The following is a 16,018-nucleotide window of genomic DNA, read 5'->3' on the forward strand; positions in this document are numbered from 1 at the left end:
AATCACCTGACCTTACATTCCAATATTGATTTTAGATTCCTCTTAGTCTACTGTCTCAGTTTCCTTATTAAAACTATAATGCAATTTTCTAACAGTGTTATTTCCTGTGACATTTTCTAACACTTGTTTACCACATGCCCTGATTTTCCATCTTAGAGCAACATTTAATGAAAGAGCATTAGAATAACAATAAAGAAAAAGAGCATTACAATCTATCATCAGAACTGTCTGTAAACTTAAGCAATATTATTTGATATTAAAGAAACTTGTTGATAAAACATCCTTTTCTAAAAAAAAAATCATATTTGAGTGACAAATCTGCCATTAGTTGTGTAACTGTAGTCCTGTGGAAGGTCAACAATGCTTCAGTTCTGAAAGGAAGATGGGAAAATTGTGTCTTATGGGTAAGATCTACACTGATGTTAAGCAAGTAGTTGTCCTCCTAGATTTCACACACATAATCAACCCTTGATTTTTCTAAAACTCTCCAGTTCTCCTCGGAATACTGTGTTTCCAACTTTCTGAGTTCCCGGTAAGATGTATCCTGAGCTCCCTGCTCCTATGAGGAATATGGTTCTTTACAAACTCTCCATGAATTTTTTTATCTTGCTTTAGCAGCAGAACATTCAAGACTAAGCTAAGGAAAGGTACCAATACTAGCATATGATTTTTTTATGATTTTAATTTTTTTCTGAAAACTATTTTTTCAGGTAAGAAAATGACAGTGGGCACTAAAGAGGAATAATTCAGTCAGAGCCCACTTTTTCCAAATTTAAAGGGAACATTGTATGTATAATTTTTCCTGTCCCCTTGAAAAGCTACAATGGTAAGAGATGTTGTTCAATACAAATAAAAATGCCAAATTCACATGCTTATATCCTAAAAAATTAGCATGATCTCTTATATGTATTGGATTATTATTCTCACTCAATAATTAATCATAAATTTGAAATTAGCTTCAACTGACATTAACTCAATTTTTAAAATATTCAAAAGCATTCAGTGTTTATTAATTGTTTCTAAACATTCATAGAATAATTGAATCACAGAATGGCTTGGGTTGGAAGGGATTTTAAAGATCATCTCATTCCAACCCCATGCCATGGCCAGAGACACTTTGTAGGTTGCTCAGAGCCCCATCCTACTGGTTTTGAACTCTTCCAGGGATGAGGAGTCCACAACTTCTCTGGAAACCTGTGCCAGTGCCTCACCACCCTCACAGTAAATAATTTCTTCCTTATACCCAGTTAAACTTACAGTTTAATTTACAGTTAAATGTAAATTACAGTTTAATCTTTCAGTTTAAAGCCATCCACCCTTTTCCAATCGCTACATACCCTTCTACTGGAAGGTTCTATAAGGTTTCCCTGGAGCCTTTTCTTCTCTAGGCTGAACAGCTCCAACTCTCTCAACCTTTCCTCACAGCAGAGGTGCTCCACACCTCTGATCATTTTCATGACCCTCCTCTAGACTCTCTCCAAAAGATCAACCTCTTTCTTGTGTTGGAGGCCCCAAAGCTAAATGCAACTTCCCAAGTGGGATCTCCTGAGAGCAGACTAGGAGGGTAAAATCACCTCCCTCAACGCTGATTTTGATAGCAGATGTGGGCTATGTTTCCACTTTTTCCATCAGTGGGAACTTCCCCAACCTGCCCTGACTTCCCAAGTGAGGGATCGCGGCTCAGGCCAGTTTCCTCAGGACCTGTGGATGTTTCTCATCACGTCCCATGGACCTGTGCACCTCAAGGCTCCTTAGGTTTTCTCAGACCCAGTCTTCTCCTACAGAAAAACAGCAGTAGGGCCAAGGACAGCAGCCCTTATTTGGGATACCCCCTCCATAATATTCCCTCTGGCTTCACAAAATCATTGTGAATGTGCCTCTCTGGGAATCAGGCCACTGGGGCTGTTGCGAAGCCAGAGATGTTATTTTATTGGAGCAGGGGGCAATCCTCCAGAATGATTTCTTCTGTGGAGCATCAGTGATAATACCAGATATGAACAAAGAGTGATGCAGGTTCCAGCTTGATGCCTTCTTTGGATATCAATGGAATGTTACGGTAACCTGTAAATATAATGACACCTTTATTAGCGTATAAACCACAAGCACAAATATTATGATGGAGTGTTTTTATGATCACCAATGCAAACAAGGCATAATTTATGATTCTGTAAGTAGCTCTTTAAAATAAAATGAAATTATACTAGAACTGAATATCATTTGTGCTGGTTTTTCTCATTTATATATATATAGTATTTCAATTCTGGTATCTTTGGTGTCAGAGTGAAAAAGCCCAGTGTTTTGCAGGATGTGATATTTTTTCAAATGGAAGACTTTCAGCCCAGTGATATTTAAACATGGGCAAACTTACATTGTAACATCCCAGGTTATGTGCTGCACACATTGTTTTGAGAGCAAATGAAAGAACTTGTGAATCAGCAGTGATAGCACCTACAGAACGGTGCTGCAGCAGCCATGCACTGTGCAGCTGAGGCAGAAAAAAGTGAAGTGTAAGACTTTCTACCATGACTTCTTAAAAAGTTAATTTCATATGAGTAATTCACTTTATCAGAGATAGGTCATGCCATCATGAAGCTACGTGTTCATCTGGTTATTGAAGCATTTGGAAAAGCCATAGTTCTCAATTTCAAACATAATTCACTTACCTGCTTAGAAAACAAAACAACTTTTTCTTAAAAATCCCGGCCTGTACTGCTTTATATGACTAAATGTCCCTTATTTAATAACAAGTGACAATGTCACTTATGGTTAAAAAAAATTCTGTGTTTTTTCTATGTATATATGTAAATAATTCCAGCTATTTAAGTAAGTCTGTTTTGTAGAAGTATCCATGTTCTGAACTGCAGTTTTCAAAATCCCTCTTTAGGTGTGTGTGGATGCCTGTGGAGTCTTTGGGAGCCACATTTACCTGGGTTTGGAATTTCTTGCTTCTTTCATACAGAATCATAGAATTGTTTAGATTGGAAAAGAGCTCTAAGATCATCAAGTCCAGCCTTTGACTGAACACCTCCTTGTGAACCAGGGCATGGCACTGAGTGCCACATCCAATTGTTTCTTGAACACCTTCAGAGATGGTGGTTCCACCTCCTGTCTGAGCAGCTCTTTCTAATAATGGACAACCCTACCAGTGACAAAATTCTCCCTGATGTCCAACTGAACCTTCCCTGGCACAGCTTGAGCCATTTCCCCTTGTTCTGTCACACTACACATAAGTTCCTCTGGTATTTAAGGTTCAGATTCTAGGCAGCAAATATTAAAGCTGGTTGTAGGCAATTTACATTTGAGATCAGTTTTTAAGGCATGCACACAATATGTGGAAGGCTTGGTTGATTTCTTATCCGAAGATACACTTCAAAGACTAAGACTAATTTCTGAAGACTTGTGTTCTAGCCCCTACCTACAGAAGATTCTACAAAGTTTCCTGAGAGAAGTAAAACTTCTTTTTTATTATTGAAATTGCCCCAATTTGCATTAAATAATTAACTACTCTTGGATCCCATGATAATAGAGTTAAAAATTGAGTTCCTGTCCTGTATTAGTATTCACCATGGCAGATTCATTGGCACAGGGACTGTAAGAGAGGACTCCCCCCTCCTATTTGCCTTTAACCACCCAGGTAGAGAATTTTTCTCAATTTCAGCCCCTCTGAGTATAGCTACATAATCACTACATGGAAAATCAAATTCTGCTGCAGCTGGACAGCGAGCATTCCTCCCCAGTGGAGTCTACAGGTAGTTGGAGTCTGCTGCTGGGGAAAGGAAGGCAGTGTGGATATAGATTTGAATCCTTTCAAAAGAAAATGCAGAGGAGGGAGGAAATGGCACAACCTTGCCCCTCTGGCTGTCAAAGAAAATAAAAGATGTAAGCACTGCTCAGCTTTTGGAAGCAACTTGCCCTCAGGGAAACCTCAGGGATATGAATCCTAGGGACCTGGGGACAGTCCTGTAGTACAGATTTAAGCAATTGGAATGGTGAAGACTAAGACTGAAATCCATGCTCACTCTCCAGCATATTAGGCAGTTCTTGCCTTGTCTTCTGCTTGTTGTGACTCCCTCTGCAAGAACATTATTTTCCTATTTCACTGTTTAGAGAGTACTTGGGTACCTAAAGCAAAACCATCGTTCCAGACCTGCTTTCAGAGATCTCAATGTTAAGCATTGCAATGAATGTAATAAATTGTAATAAATTTTGAAATTATTTATCACTTTACCTCTTAGAAGCATTTTATTTATGGCCTCTGGGCATTCTGATAGCAAATTACTTTTTTTATATTGTGTTAAGTGGGGATTGGGGCAATTTGTTTGGCATCATTTATAATTTTTGTACCTAGACTCACTCCCTAGAATTTTAATTATTGCACTGAAAATGTTTCCTCAGAAATCTACTGCTCTTACTTTTCCAAAATATGAATCCCTCATTTGTAACCAAAATTATAAAGACATTAAGCCTCACTGAAAATTTGTATCTAAAAAAACCTCAATCAATAATTTTGCAAGTGCTTGTAAGCAGCAGTGCCTGATATTTGAATTTGTCTCAGATATTGTGAATTGTTAGGTTGAGTGTTCTTTCATTATCCTGAAGTATACAAATAAAAGGAAACGAAAAGGTTATCAGTGTAAAAATTCATGTTGTAGAAAAACAACTGAGCTCTAAGAGTAATGTCATTTTTCTTGTATAACTCCTCAGCCTCAACTAAGAATCACAAGCAGCTTTATGACTTCCAAACATGAGGGAAAAAAAATGCACCATTTCAAATCCTGTTAAGCTTAATAAAAAAGGTGTGGTGCCTGTTGCCAGCTCCAGTGTTTTGCCTTGCCGTCTTTATTCACTAATAAAAGCTGTTTGTTTTGTCAGAAATGGCTTTGGAAAGCCAGTGTAGTAAACAGCCATTTTACATAAGCCTTTCTCCTTGGCCTATTGGCTTCTGTGTCTGCTCTTTATGAGCAGCCTTTTCATTACAAAAGTTCCAGGAACTCTACTGGCTTAACAAAAGAAACTCCAGCAAGAAAAATACCATGAATATTTTGCCCTATTTTTAACCATTGTTCTCCACTCTGAAAAGTTGCAGATAGGTTACCTGAGGGGGTTTTGGTGGTTGATTTTGTTTTAATTTGGTATTGGGTTTTGAACTTATCTAAGTGCACAAAACCACTGTCTTCATAGCAGCTCTGACTAGTCTCACTTCTTGCAATGAATTAAAATACCACCTGAGCAGTTTCCATCTAGAATGGAACACTGCAGTGGGAATAATCACCTGCCATTAATATTGTTCTGATTTCAACATCACGGATTTGCATTCAGAGAATATGTTTATTTCAAACATAGAGAGTGCCATTTATTCATTTTGTTACAAAATCGTGTTCTAGAAAATAAAGGTGGTGCTGAAGTCTCTCAATGCTACAGTAACAAAAAAAGCCTGGAATGTTGCAGATTTTTTTGAGCTGTTATAAGTGGTTGACATAAAAATATTACCTGTATTCAGGCTCATCACAGGTAAAGTGTACTGGCCAAGGAATTCGTTGTTACACACAGAAATCTCATTCTGCACGCAGAAGCGTATCATTGCCAGTTCTGGAACTTGGATGTTAAAAGAGAATGTTTCATTCCATTTAGGGCTCAAAGCTAATTAAAGGAGAAAAGAAACAGGATTAAAATATGATTTCTTTTTTTTCTACTCTATAACTAAGCTGCTATCACTAGTCTGAACTGGTAAAGAGTTTCTTTTACCCTAGGTATCTGTGCCCATTTAAACAAATAACTAAACTCCCACTGACTGTAGTGGGGCAAAAGCCTAAGATAGTTGGTGTCATCCCTTAAAAGAGAGAAAAATGAGACAAGGATAGTCAGGTTAAGAACTTCTGCTCAGCTTAAATTTTCCTATAGCCATACCAGTTTCATGCTTTTGTCAAAGTTTCTCCTTTCACAGTGTTGGAAATGAATAAATTCAGGTAGTAAAACGTTCACTTGACTAGAAATACAAAAAGAGAATGTGGAACAGGAGGGGTTTGCCTGGTCTTTAGCAATGTTCATACAGGGAAAAGAAATTCAGGGGCTGATTTAAAACAGCAGCTATCTATAAAAAAGAAAAAGGAAGCATAGAAGACAGAGGCACAGACAAAATGAGATCACAGAAAGCTTGTAGTCTGAGACATCAAGAAGATCTGTATTATAAAGATAAGGGAGTGCTCACAGACAGCTACAAAGAGTACACACTTCACCTGTCAAGCAATTAAGGGATTACTCCTACCAGAGACTTTAAATGAGACGAGTGATGAAGTTACAGCAATTTCTTAAGAAAACCTCGTCATTAAGTTAAGTGGTTAAGGCTGGGATAGGGTTAACTTTCTTCATGTCAACCCCTATGGTGCTGCATTTTGGATTTTTGACTCAAACAGCACTGACTACACCCCAGTGTTTGAGCTATTGCTGAACAGGGCTTCCACAGTGTCGAGATTTCTGTCTTTCTCACTGCAGAGCAGCCTCCCCATCCCAGTGAGGGGGCTGGGGGTACCCAGGAAGTTGGGAGGAGGCACAAGTGGTACAGCTGACCCCAGCTGGCCAAGGGGATGTTCCTTACAAATGGTGTCATGCTCACAGCTGGGGGGAAGGAGGAAGAGAGGGCATTCAGAATTGCAGTGTCTGTCTTCCCAAGTAACCTCAGAGCTCCAAAATGAAGCCTTGTTTCCCTGGGAATGGCTCTACACCTGCCTGCCCATGGGAAGTGGTGAATGAATTCCTTATTTTGCTTTGCTTGTGTGGGCAGCTTTTGCTTTATCTATCAAACTGTCTTCTTCTCTACCCGAGGGTTTTCTCATTTTGACCTTTCCAGCCCTCTTCCCATCCAACTAGAGGAGAACAAGCAAGCAGCTCTTTGGAGCTGAGCTGCTGTCCAGGATGAGCCCACAGCAGTGTGCAAAAAAAACAATTCCACCTTCCTTTAGAAAGGGGGAGTGCTCCCAGCTGTGTGTTTGTGCTTCCTTAATCTACCAGTCTAGAAAAATGGCACACACAGCATGAACTTCTGCTACAGATTTTGTGCCAGGAAATCCTAGTCTAGAGAGAAATAATTGCATTTTCTATAACTCCTTGGGATGCAAAGTTGGTGTTTCCTTATAAAATGTTGTTGTGCTTTGTTCACAGCCTAGAGAAGCAGACTGATGCTCACCATTGCTTCTTACAATACTAGAGTTCTTTCTTGCTTCATCCTCTGGTACACCATGGATTTCTATCTGTACCATGGGGTTAGCTTTGTTGCTCCTTGACGTGCTGCTGCGTGGTAACTGATGGCCACTGATGAGCTGGAAAATTAAAGTTATATTGAAATAACTGTAAGAATGAACTAATTCACCACAGCCATATAGTCACCATAATAGAAATAGCTTTCAAAAGAAATTACTTTAAGTATATGCCAGTCATAAACTGGTGTAATAAACACAGTGGAATCAAGAATATGGTGCTTCCTATCTAATTTACTTATATATATATATATACTTTTTTAGAAATATTGTGGTTTAGGAGCATGTTTTAACTAGATCAGATTGGTCTGTGCCCAGTCCAAACTGACCTTGAATGGTTAGAGGGATGGGATACACATAACCTCTCTGGGCTGCCTGTGCCAGTGTTTCACCACCCTCTTTATAAATAAATAAATATAGAGATAAATAAATAACTGAAATAATATTTTAAACAATAATTTTCAGGTTTTTTTATTCAATAGCTATACATAAAAATTATATATTGCTACTGTACAAAATAATCCTATTGGAATCAGCCTACAGTGATTTTTACATTTTCTGCTATCGAGCTCATGAATTCCAATCTGTGTGGAGTGGATCAGCATCAAGACCCACCGTGACATCAGCATTGTGCTACAGGGTATGTAGCAGACTGCCTCACCTGTGCCTCATCTCTTGCACAGTGTTCCTTAGTATTAGACAAAAACTCTTCATTCAGTGAGCTTCCTGATGTGTTTTGACCAAAATTTCCAAAAACAGGAAATTTTGTCTCAGACTGCCCTGTAATCTGGCACCCAGACTAAGACAGGATTTATGAAAGTCACAACTTTGTCTGCTTTTTATCTATATTTCAGGGTAGCTAGGAAAGAGTCAACATCTGTGCAGTAATCAGCCTTTTAGGAATTAGTATATAACATGTATTGAGAGAGATATACAAGCCTGAAAGTCCAGGTGAAAGATATGACTCCCAATCCTGGTCTCAGGCCTAAGCATCATAAGAGATTCTTATTCCCCTGTCAACCACCCCAAAAATCAAAACCCACAAATCCCACACTTTGCTTTGATATTTTCCAGTGCTTGTAGCACCTTGCCCCAAGAGAAGTTCTAGCCTGAAATACTGAAGAGCAGTGGCTTGGCAAACACTGATGCTCTTTCTTCCTAAGGAATAGCTGCTGCCTTCACCAGGAATCTTTGCAATCACTGATGGGCTGCCCACTAAGGACATGGGAGATTCCTTGCCATGTCCTGAGGGCCATTGCCAAGGCCTGCATGACCCACTGCTAGACCTAGCCTAAGCCTCCCCTGGCATGGGAAAAGAGTGAGTTCTTTCAAGCACACCGTGACCCAAAGCCATAAATCAAATCAATTTTTGAGATCCAAGGTGAAGCAGACATACAGAGTGATGTATAAATTTAGGAAGCACCTTGAACATCCCTATTTCTGCTTCAAAGGCTCTATGCCTCTTGATGGGAATTGTGGCACATTAGGTTGAGGATAAGGAATTCAGTAAAATCAGGCCCTATGTGATTTTTCTATTCTTCATTCGTTCATTCATTCATTCATTCATTCAGAGAGATTTGCCCCTTAGATGTTTTCTATCTTTGCTTTCTGTTGTCATTTCTGCATTCATCTGGTTAGTAACTTTTTCAGCAGAAGCTGCTTTTCCTTTGACTCCTGCTCCAAATTGCTTTTGTCTTCAACCACAATTTCCTGGTTTTTGCTGCTGGCTATGAATGGGGCTCTCTGTGCCCTTCATTCCCTCAGCCAGTGGGATGCCATTGCCTCTCTGCAGCCCGCACTATCCAGCCTGAAGTCTCAGTCTAAAGTCCTCAATCTTAAACACAGCCTTTCTCTTCTCCAGCTCCTTCCAAACTCAGACACTTCCTCTGCATTGACAATGGTTTTGTCTGTCTCCTGCATTACAATTCAGGGTTTCTCCTCATCCTAATTCCAGCTTCATACAAATTAGGGCTAAAATAAGTGATGTATTTGCCTGGCTGCCTGAAATCATCCAGCAATGTCTATTCACAATTGGTATGCTCACTGTCAGGACACTAGAATGTTCTTGATTAGGTGCGTGCATTATGTAAGTATTTTATAATTGTCACTAACTATTGTTTTATCTCCGCTATTTATTACTCTGAAAGAAACAAAATAGCAATTACACACTAATTATATGCTAATTAAATAGCATTTATGCAAGTGGTATTCTGTGTAATCAGAAATATTACCTTTTCATTGGGAAAAGGGACTTTTCTAATTAGTGAACAATTATAACAAATCTACTTGACCTCAAAATAAAGGCCTTATCTAATCATTTATTTGTAAATGGCATGCATTTCAAGTATTTTTGGGAAGTAAATCACATTATAATTTGGGAGAAGTAGAAATAATTCAAAGACTTATTAATTCATCCCTCCTTTCACCCTTATTTATACCATTTAAGGATTATAAATAGTCTTTTATATATGCATAGAAAGATAATGAGACTTAAAAGAAGCATGAAGCTTCCTATCTTATCTTTAAAAATTTCCATTTGTCAATTAACATTATAATAGTACACGTGGTATTATTGATAGTGAAAGAAATAACACCCGAAGTGCACATTTGAATTCTGTGTTTTCAGTTCAGCTTCCACATGCACAATTGTCTGGCTCCTTTTTCAGCTACATTATTTACATTTATTTGTACAGCATCATTAAAAATCATGTATTTTTACAGTCTCCTGGAGGCTCTGAACCCCTACATATTTTTAGCAAGCATAAGTGAAATACAGATGGGAAAGCACCCAAGCAGCAGTTGATACTCTGTGAGAGTTTTACCAGCTTGTTGAAAACATTAGTTCCCAACAAACAGGAATAGGAATAAAATGGGGAAAAAAAATAGATAATAATTGCATCTGAAATACATAAAATTTGCTTTCCCATTTTCATGGAACAAAACAACACTTCAGTCATCTTACCCTTATTGACAGAGACATTGGTTTGCTGTATCCTCCCACATTTCGGGGTGTAAATGTGGTATTGCGATCCCTCAAGAATACAGGTTTCAGCACATAGCCACAACCACCATTGTCCAGGAATTTTCCATCTTGCAATTCCATTTCTGTTCCCGGTGTTTGGAAGTTTAAGGCCACTGTAAAATTATATCAGTATTGATTTTAGTGAATTAGATTTGATAACATTTTATAAAAAAAATGTTAAAAAAAATTTCAAATGAGCTTAAGATATCTACATCTTTCAATTCATATGTAGGATCCTGTTATTTCCCTTAAATTAAGTGATACTCAATAACGGATTATTTGTGCACAAAAACAGTACACTCTTTAGAACTGCACCCTGTTTTAAGAACTAATCTATAGATCTTTTTTACATTGCTATACCTCTCTTCCCTTTTCTTTCTAAATTAGACCTTGGAGAATATGAAATAAGAGATCCTTCTCTCTGCAAGAACTGAATTCACATCCTAGTTTCTCTACAGCAGCAAGACCCTGCACTCCAAACCTGCTATCAAAGATCTGGTGCAGAAGTCAAAACCTCAGGATTGTATCTAACCTTAGTTATGGTGCAGAATTCATCACAAAAACATCTCACCCAGAAGATTAAGAAGCTTTAGTTTAGTTAGAATACTCAGTGAAAATACATATAAATTTATAGAACTAGAAGCAATTTTAAAAGTGTTCTTAAATTTATGTGAGCACACACTCTCTTGGAGCTTAATCCTCAGGTACTGGTGATTATTCTAAGAATACACCTGACAGATTTTTTCCTTTCCTTGGCAGTTCAAAACATTTTCAGTTTGCTGCAGCACCAATAATAAAATATCACACTTCTCATCAACAGGATATTGTAATTCATGAGATAAAGCCAACATTGAAATAGACCTGTTTAATGAAATTTCCCCCTATTCCAGTGCATTGGAGCTTCTTGTCACATTCCAAATAGAAAATGCAGAAGTCAAATCAGCAATGAATTATGACATTATGAACCCATGACATGTGTTAAACAGAGAATGATAAGAAGTCATTTACTTAAAAGGATGGTTAGGTAGGAATGAAAAAAGAAGATTTTAAGCAGTTCAAGTGACTCATAATAATTCATAAAGAGGACCTTATTACATTTTCCTGGGAGATAATATGAATGTGTTGAATGAACATTTGACATAATGCAAAAATCCTTATTGCAAGTGGAAAACACACAAAATTGTTTTCACTGCAAACATTACTCATTCCTTCACTGCTTTGATGATCATTTTAAAATATTCTGAAGCAAACAACACAAATAGGAATGAAGCAGCTGGTACAATGGACCTGATATTTATAATATGATATATAAACACATGTTTTTGGTGGGGTTACTTCTGAAGAGCTCTGGTTCCGTAGTCTCAAAACCAATTAATGGGTGGAATATATGAAGTGCTCCCAGAGTGCATCATCTGTTTAATCTGAAAGGAATCCCATCTGTGCTAGCTAAAATTGCTCTGCATCATGAACCAACATGCAGCAAGTAGGCATAACTGGAAACCCTGTCTAGAAAAACCTCAAACAAACAAAAAAAGCCTCCAAAACAAAACACAACATGCACTCCTGCTTTGATCTAAGTGTTAATGTAAAGACATGATTTTATGTTAATATACACAGGAATTTTGTTTTACCTTTAACAACAGAAACCAAACTTCAGAGTGTTCATATTGCCCATTGCCCACCATTGCCTTTTTTAAACAGGGTTGGTATTTTCTTGGTATGGTTTTGGCAGCGGTTCAAAATTTTCTCTTTATGACTCAACCCATCATCCAGAAACAGCCCCAAATTTGGTGCTATATGATGCTTGTATATTTTAATGCACTGAATCAAGCTGTGCAGAGGATGCTACAGGAGCTGCAACCCTGTGGCCCCTGGAAGTCTGAACTACAGATAAGCCAGGATCTCTCACTCCTCAGGTGAGTCCTAGGCCACACTTTCAGGATACGTGGGTTTAAAAGTGCAACTGAAATTAGGCACATCGAACAGTCAGCTTCAAATAGCAGCTTCCACATGATGAACCAAATTACATGATTGCACATAATGAGACTATTGCTAAATTTACCAAGCTTTATAGGCGACTAAGCAGGAAAATCTGATGTAACAACAGCAACAAGCAAACGAGAATACTTTATATTTTATCACATTAGGAAAATTACTTTTGCAACACAAGTGAAGGGCAATGTTATTATGGGTTGATATCTCTAAACATCAGCACTGTGTTTTCACTTAATTTAATTTGACCTTAAGAACAAGTTAAAAAACGCATGGAACAGTAGTTTTAATTTACTTACTGGTTTCTTTGTATTGCAAGTTTTAAGGTGATTAAGCAAATGTGAGATTTTGTGTCATATTCTCTGAGATGCAAACCTCTACTAAAACTGTTTACAGGGCTCATAGCTGCTTGGAGCCTCCCAGGGCACTACTTTATGGTGCATTGATGTACAATTTTTCTTTTTAATCAGGTGCAGTATAGCCCTAACACTTCTTGAGAAATGGCAAGGATCATAAACTAAAAGCTATGCCCAGCAGCTTGAGCTGAGCAATATCTTTCTGCAAACAATCCTGAACTTCTACCCAGTGTTTCATTTTAGCTTTGGTGAATTCAAGAGCAGAACTGTTCAATAATATTCTTTGTACTTTTGTTTTATGAAACAGTATAAATTTAATGCATGTATGAAGAGAGATTTAAACTGACAGTTTATTTTGGAAAGAAACCCAAATGAGCTTGCAATGAAACCATCTGAGCAGTACATACTCTTAATGCATGGTTTTCATGGGGAAGTAAAGGCATCTGAAGTTTAACACTGTGTACGTTAAATTTTCTCCTCAGTCCTTTCATTAAGCACCAGAAGAATTTTAATATTGACATCAAAATCAAAGCAGCACAGCAAAACATGGGCTTGGGGAACAACCTGAGCAAAGCAATTCTTCACTGTGATTCCTGCACCTAAAACAGATTTAACTATTCCTAGAACCATGAGGCTAAATCCCCTTCAGATCAGAGTACTGAATACTCAAATCATCTTGCAAAGTACCAAAGCTGCCATGGCAGTCCCAGTAAGCCCCAGGTGTAAATAACTTCATATGGCAAATTGAGGTTAGGAAATAGACTAGCTCCAAAAAATGAGCCAATCCATAATACACAGAAGAATATTATTTTTGACCCCAAACCTCTGTATCACAAGCAGTTAACTGAAGTCAGTTCCACCACTAATTGCAGAACTAAAGACACTCTAAATATTCATACACAGCACCTTCTATAGGTGCCACCATTCAAGACATAATTGATTTGTGGACTAAAAGCAAAAGCTTTGTAAAACCAAAATGAGAATTGTGACTGTGATTTGAAGGCATTGAGGAAAACTGCACATCTTTTGATCCTGCCTCTCATTAATATTCCCAGTGGGACTTTTAAATTGTAATTTTTTATTTTTTGTTCTTTGCTTGCTGGTTCTATCAGCTACATCACAACCATAAGGTTTAATGCATTTTCCCATTTAAATGGGAAGATTTTAAAATAGATAAGGACACATTTGTCACCATTTTTTCTTGAAATGAGTTACTTAATTGCATTTTATGCCATTTAAAAATGCATCTCAAAATGTATCAATTTTACGCCCTTTCAAAAAAACTCATATTCAGAAAGCACTCACAGTGCCAATGTTCCTATCCCCATGGTTTACCTCACTCATTTGAATCTAAAGAGATGTAATAGATCACACTTCTATCAGCCTTCTTGTCTTGCTCTCAGCTCTTTCCAGTTGTCTGTGCTCTTAAAGTGGGCCACTCACAATGAATGCAACGAAAATCTGTGCCTCAGATATCCCAAATCTGAGCTGAATTCCACCCAGCCTGGGAAATGCTATTGCAAACAGGAGCGTATCCTAATGCTCTGGAATGTTGCCATTGCTTATGAGATGATCAATGTGATTGGATTTGAAGCCACTGCTTTCATTCCACACCAGCACTCCAAGCTGGGCACAGACTGTCTAGGCTTTCTTCTCACATGCAGGTCACAGCTGCACTCAATCCATCACTGCCCAAATTTACAGAAATATTTCAGAAGTCCAGGAAAGATGGAGCGAGACTATTTACAGGGGCATAACAGGACAGGGGGGAAGAGCTTCAAAGTGAAAGAGAATAAACCTGTGAATAGGTGAGACCCCACACAAACTTTATGAGCAAGGACTTTGGTCTACTAGACCAAAAATAAAGAAAAAAAACTCTTTTTTTTCTACCATAAACAAAATAAAATATATAATGATTGATTTTCCTACAACACAGAGCAAGCTTATATGGACAATATACATTTTGGCATAAAAAGTATCACCTCTCTTCCTGGCAAAAAAAAAAAAAAATCAGTAAAACTGTATTTTTTCTCTTCCCTAACAGACTCCAAATTGTATTAATCTTAATGATAACTTCTGGCTTCATTTTTCACCTGCACATTTTGAAATGGTTGTTTTCACTCTACAGAAGCTTGATTTATGGCTTACAATGTGAGGGATTCTGCCATAGGAAGAGGGACTGCTCCTCTGAGAGCTGAATAAATGCATAACTGCATGACATAACATCCTTAAAATGTGCAGTCAGTCTTTTTTGTATGGTCTTTGGGCCAGTTTAATACTGTGGCTCTAAAGACACTGTCATTAGAAATGTGAAGAATCCAGTCACACAGTTCATAACTGCTGACATTGCTCCTACTTCATTACAAGTGGTCCTACTGGAAAAGAGATGTCAGGTGATTAAGAGTCCTCCATTGTCCAAGTAAATCTGCAAAGGGTTTAAGTAGAGATCCTCTCTTGTGAGATTCTCATGGGAAAAGTACCTAAAGCATTTCTGATAAATTATCAGATCTAAAAATCTAAATTGATTTTTGCTGTCTAATTAATGTGTCAGTCTGAAAGTCACACTTCAGTGTAAGTCTGAGTATTTTTGGTTGTCATTTGACCAATTTTACACCTGAAACATTTCCAAAATAATTTTTAAAATTTACTTAACTTGTGATTCTTGGCAGAAAAGTGAATATTATCAGCTTCCCTCTCCTGTTTTAGTCTGGAGTCACTGACAGGTTTTAGAACAAGATCAGCAACTACTTCAGAAACAATTGTGTTCCTGCAATTTTTTCCCATCTTCCTTTAAAATTTATTAGACTTCACATAAATTATTTACTATTCTATTGGTTGTCTGCAGTGAAGGCAGCTGGAAAAACTGATAAAATGGAATTTCAATGTTTCTTTGCTTTAAAGTGAAATTCCAGTATCTATGACACACACCAAAAACTGCCTAAAAAGAAGCAGAATAGCCCAAGAGCTTTTTCATAAACCTGGCAGTAGAAGCATTTCTGCAGAAGAGACATAAAACCTTCATTCAAAACCACTCCCAGCATTTGGAGCCATTCCAAAGGAAAGTTGAGTGCACTTGGAGAGCTTCAGATGTTGAATCATATTATCCCACCTATCTTGCAGGTGTCTACACCTGAATTAGCTGTACCACTTCACTCTTTGTGAAGACTAAATCAGTGAAATTCAAGGGAAAACATTAAAAAAAAAATTAGTCCTCTAGGTTTCACTTGCTAAGGAGGCATTTCTGGACTATTAAAACCAGTAGAAGAGAGCAATAATATAGTTATTGACACAGAACCCAAGCAGGGTCAGGTTTGAGTCATTTTTATTTCCACAGGTGAGGCATACCAAGATCAAAATTAGTTGGTTTCTTTTCCCTTGGTTGCTTCAGAGGTTAA

At 37.8% G+C, this 16,018-nt stretch overlaps 1 protein-coding gene across 1 annotated transcript in view; it reads right to left on the minus strand.

Moving 5' to 3' along the window:
* Positions 1-204: 204 nt before the first annotated feature.
* LOC131586103 (1-phosphatidylinositol 4,5-bisphosphate phosphodiesterase zeta-1-like) overlaps positions 205-16,018 on the minus strand; it is a 55,473-nt gene continuing 39,659 nt past the window's right edge. The window contains exons 11-14 of the mRNA XM_058852843.1: positions 10,216-10,388; positions 7,184-7,316; positions 5,491-5,640; positions 205-2,061 (exon numbers count right to left, since the gene is read on the minus strand). Coding sequence (XP_058708826.1) covers positions 1,976-2,061; positions 5,491-5,640; positions 7,184-7,316; positions 10,216-10,388 — 542 coding nt within the window. The 3' untranslated portion in view covers positions 205-1,975. The remainder of the gene's footprint in view (positions 2,062-5,490; positions 5,641-7,183; positions 7,317-10,215; positions 10,389-16,018) is intronic.

This window comes from Poecile atricapillus, chromosome 18 (genome assembly GCF_030490865.1).
Source record: "Poecile atricapillus isolate bPoeAtr1 chromosome 18, bPoeAtr1.hap1, whole genome shotgun sequence".
Lineage (NCBI taxonomy): Eukaryota > Metazoa > Chordata > Aves > Passeriformes > Paridae > Poecile > Poecile atricapillus.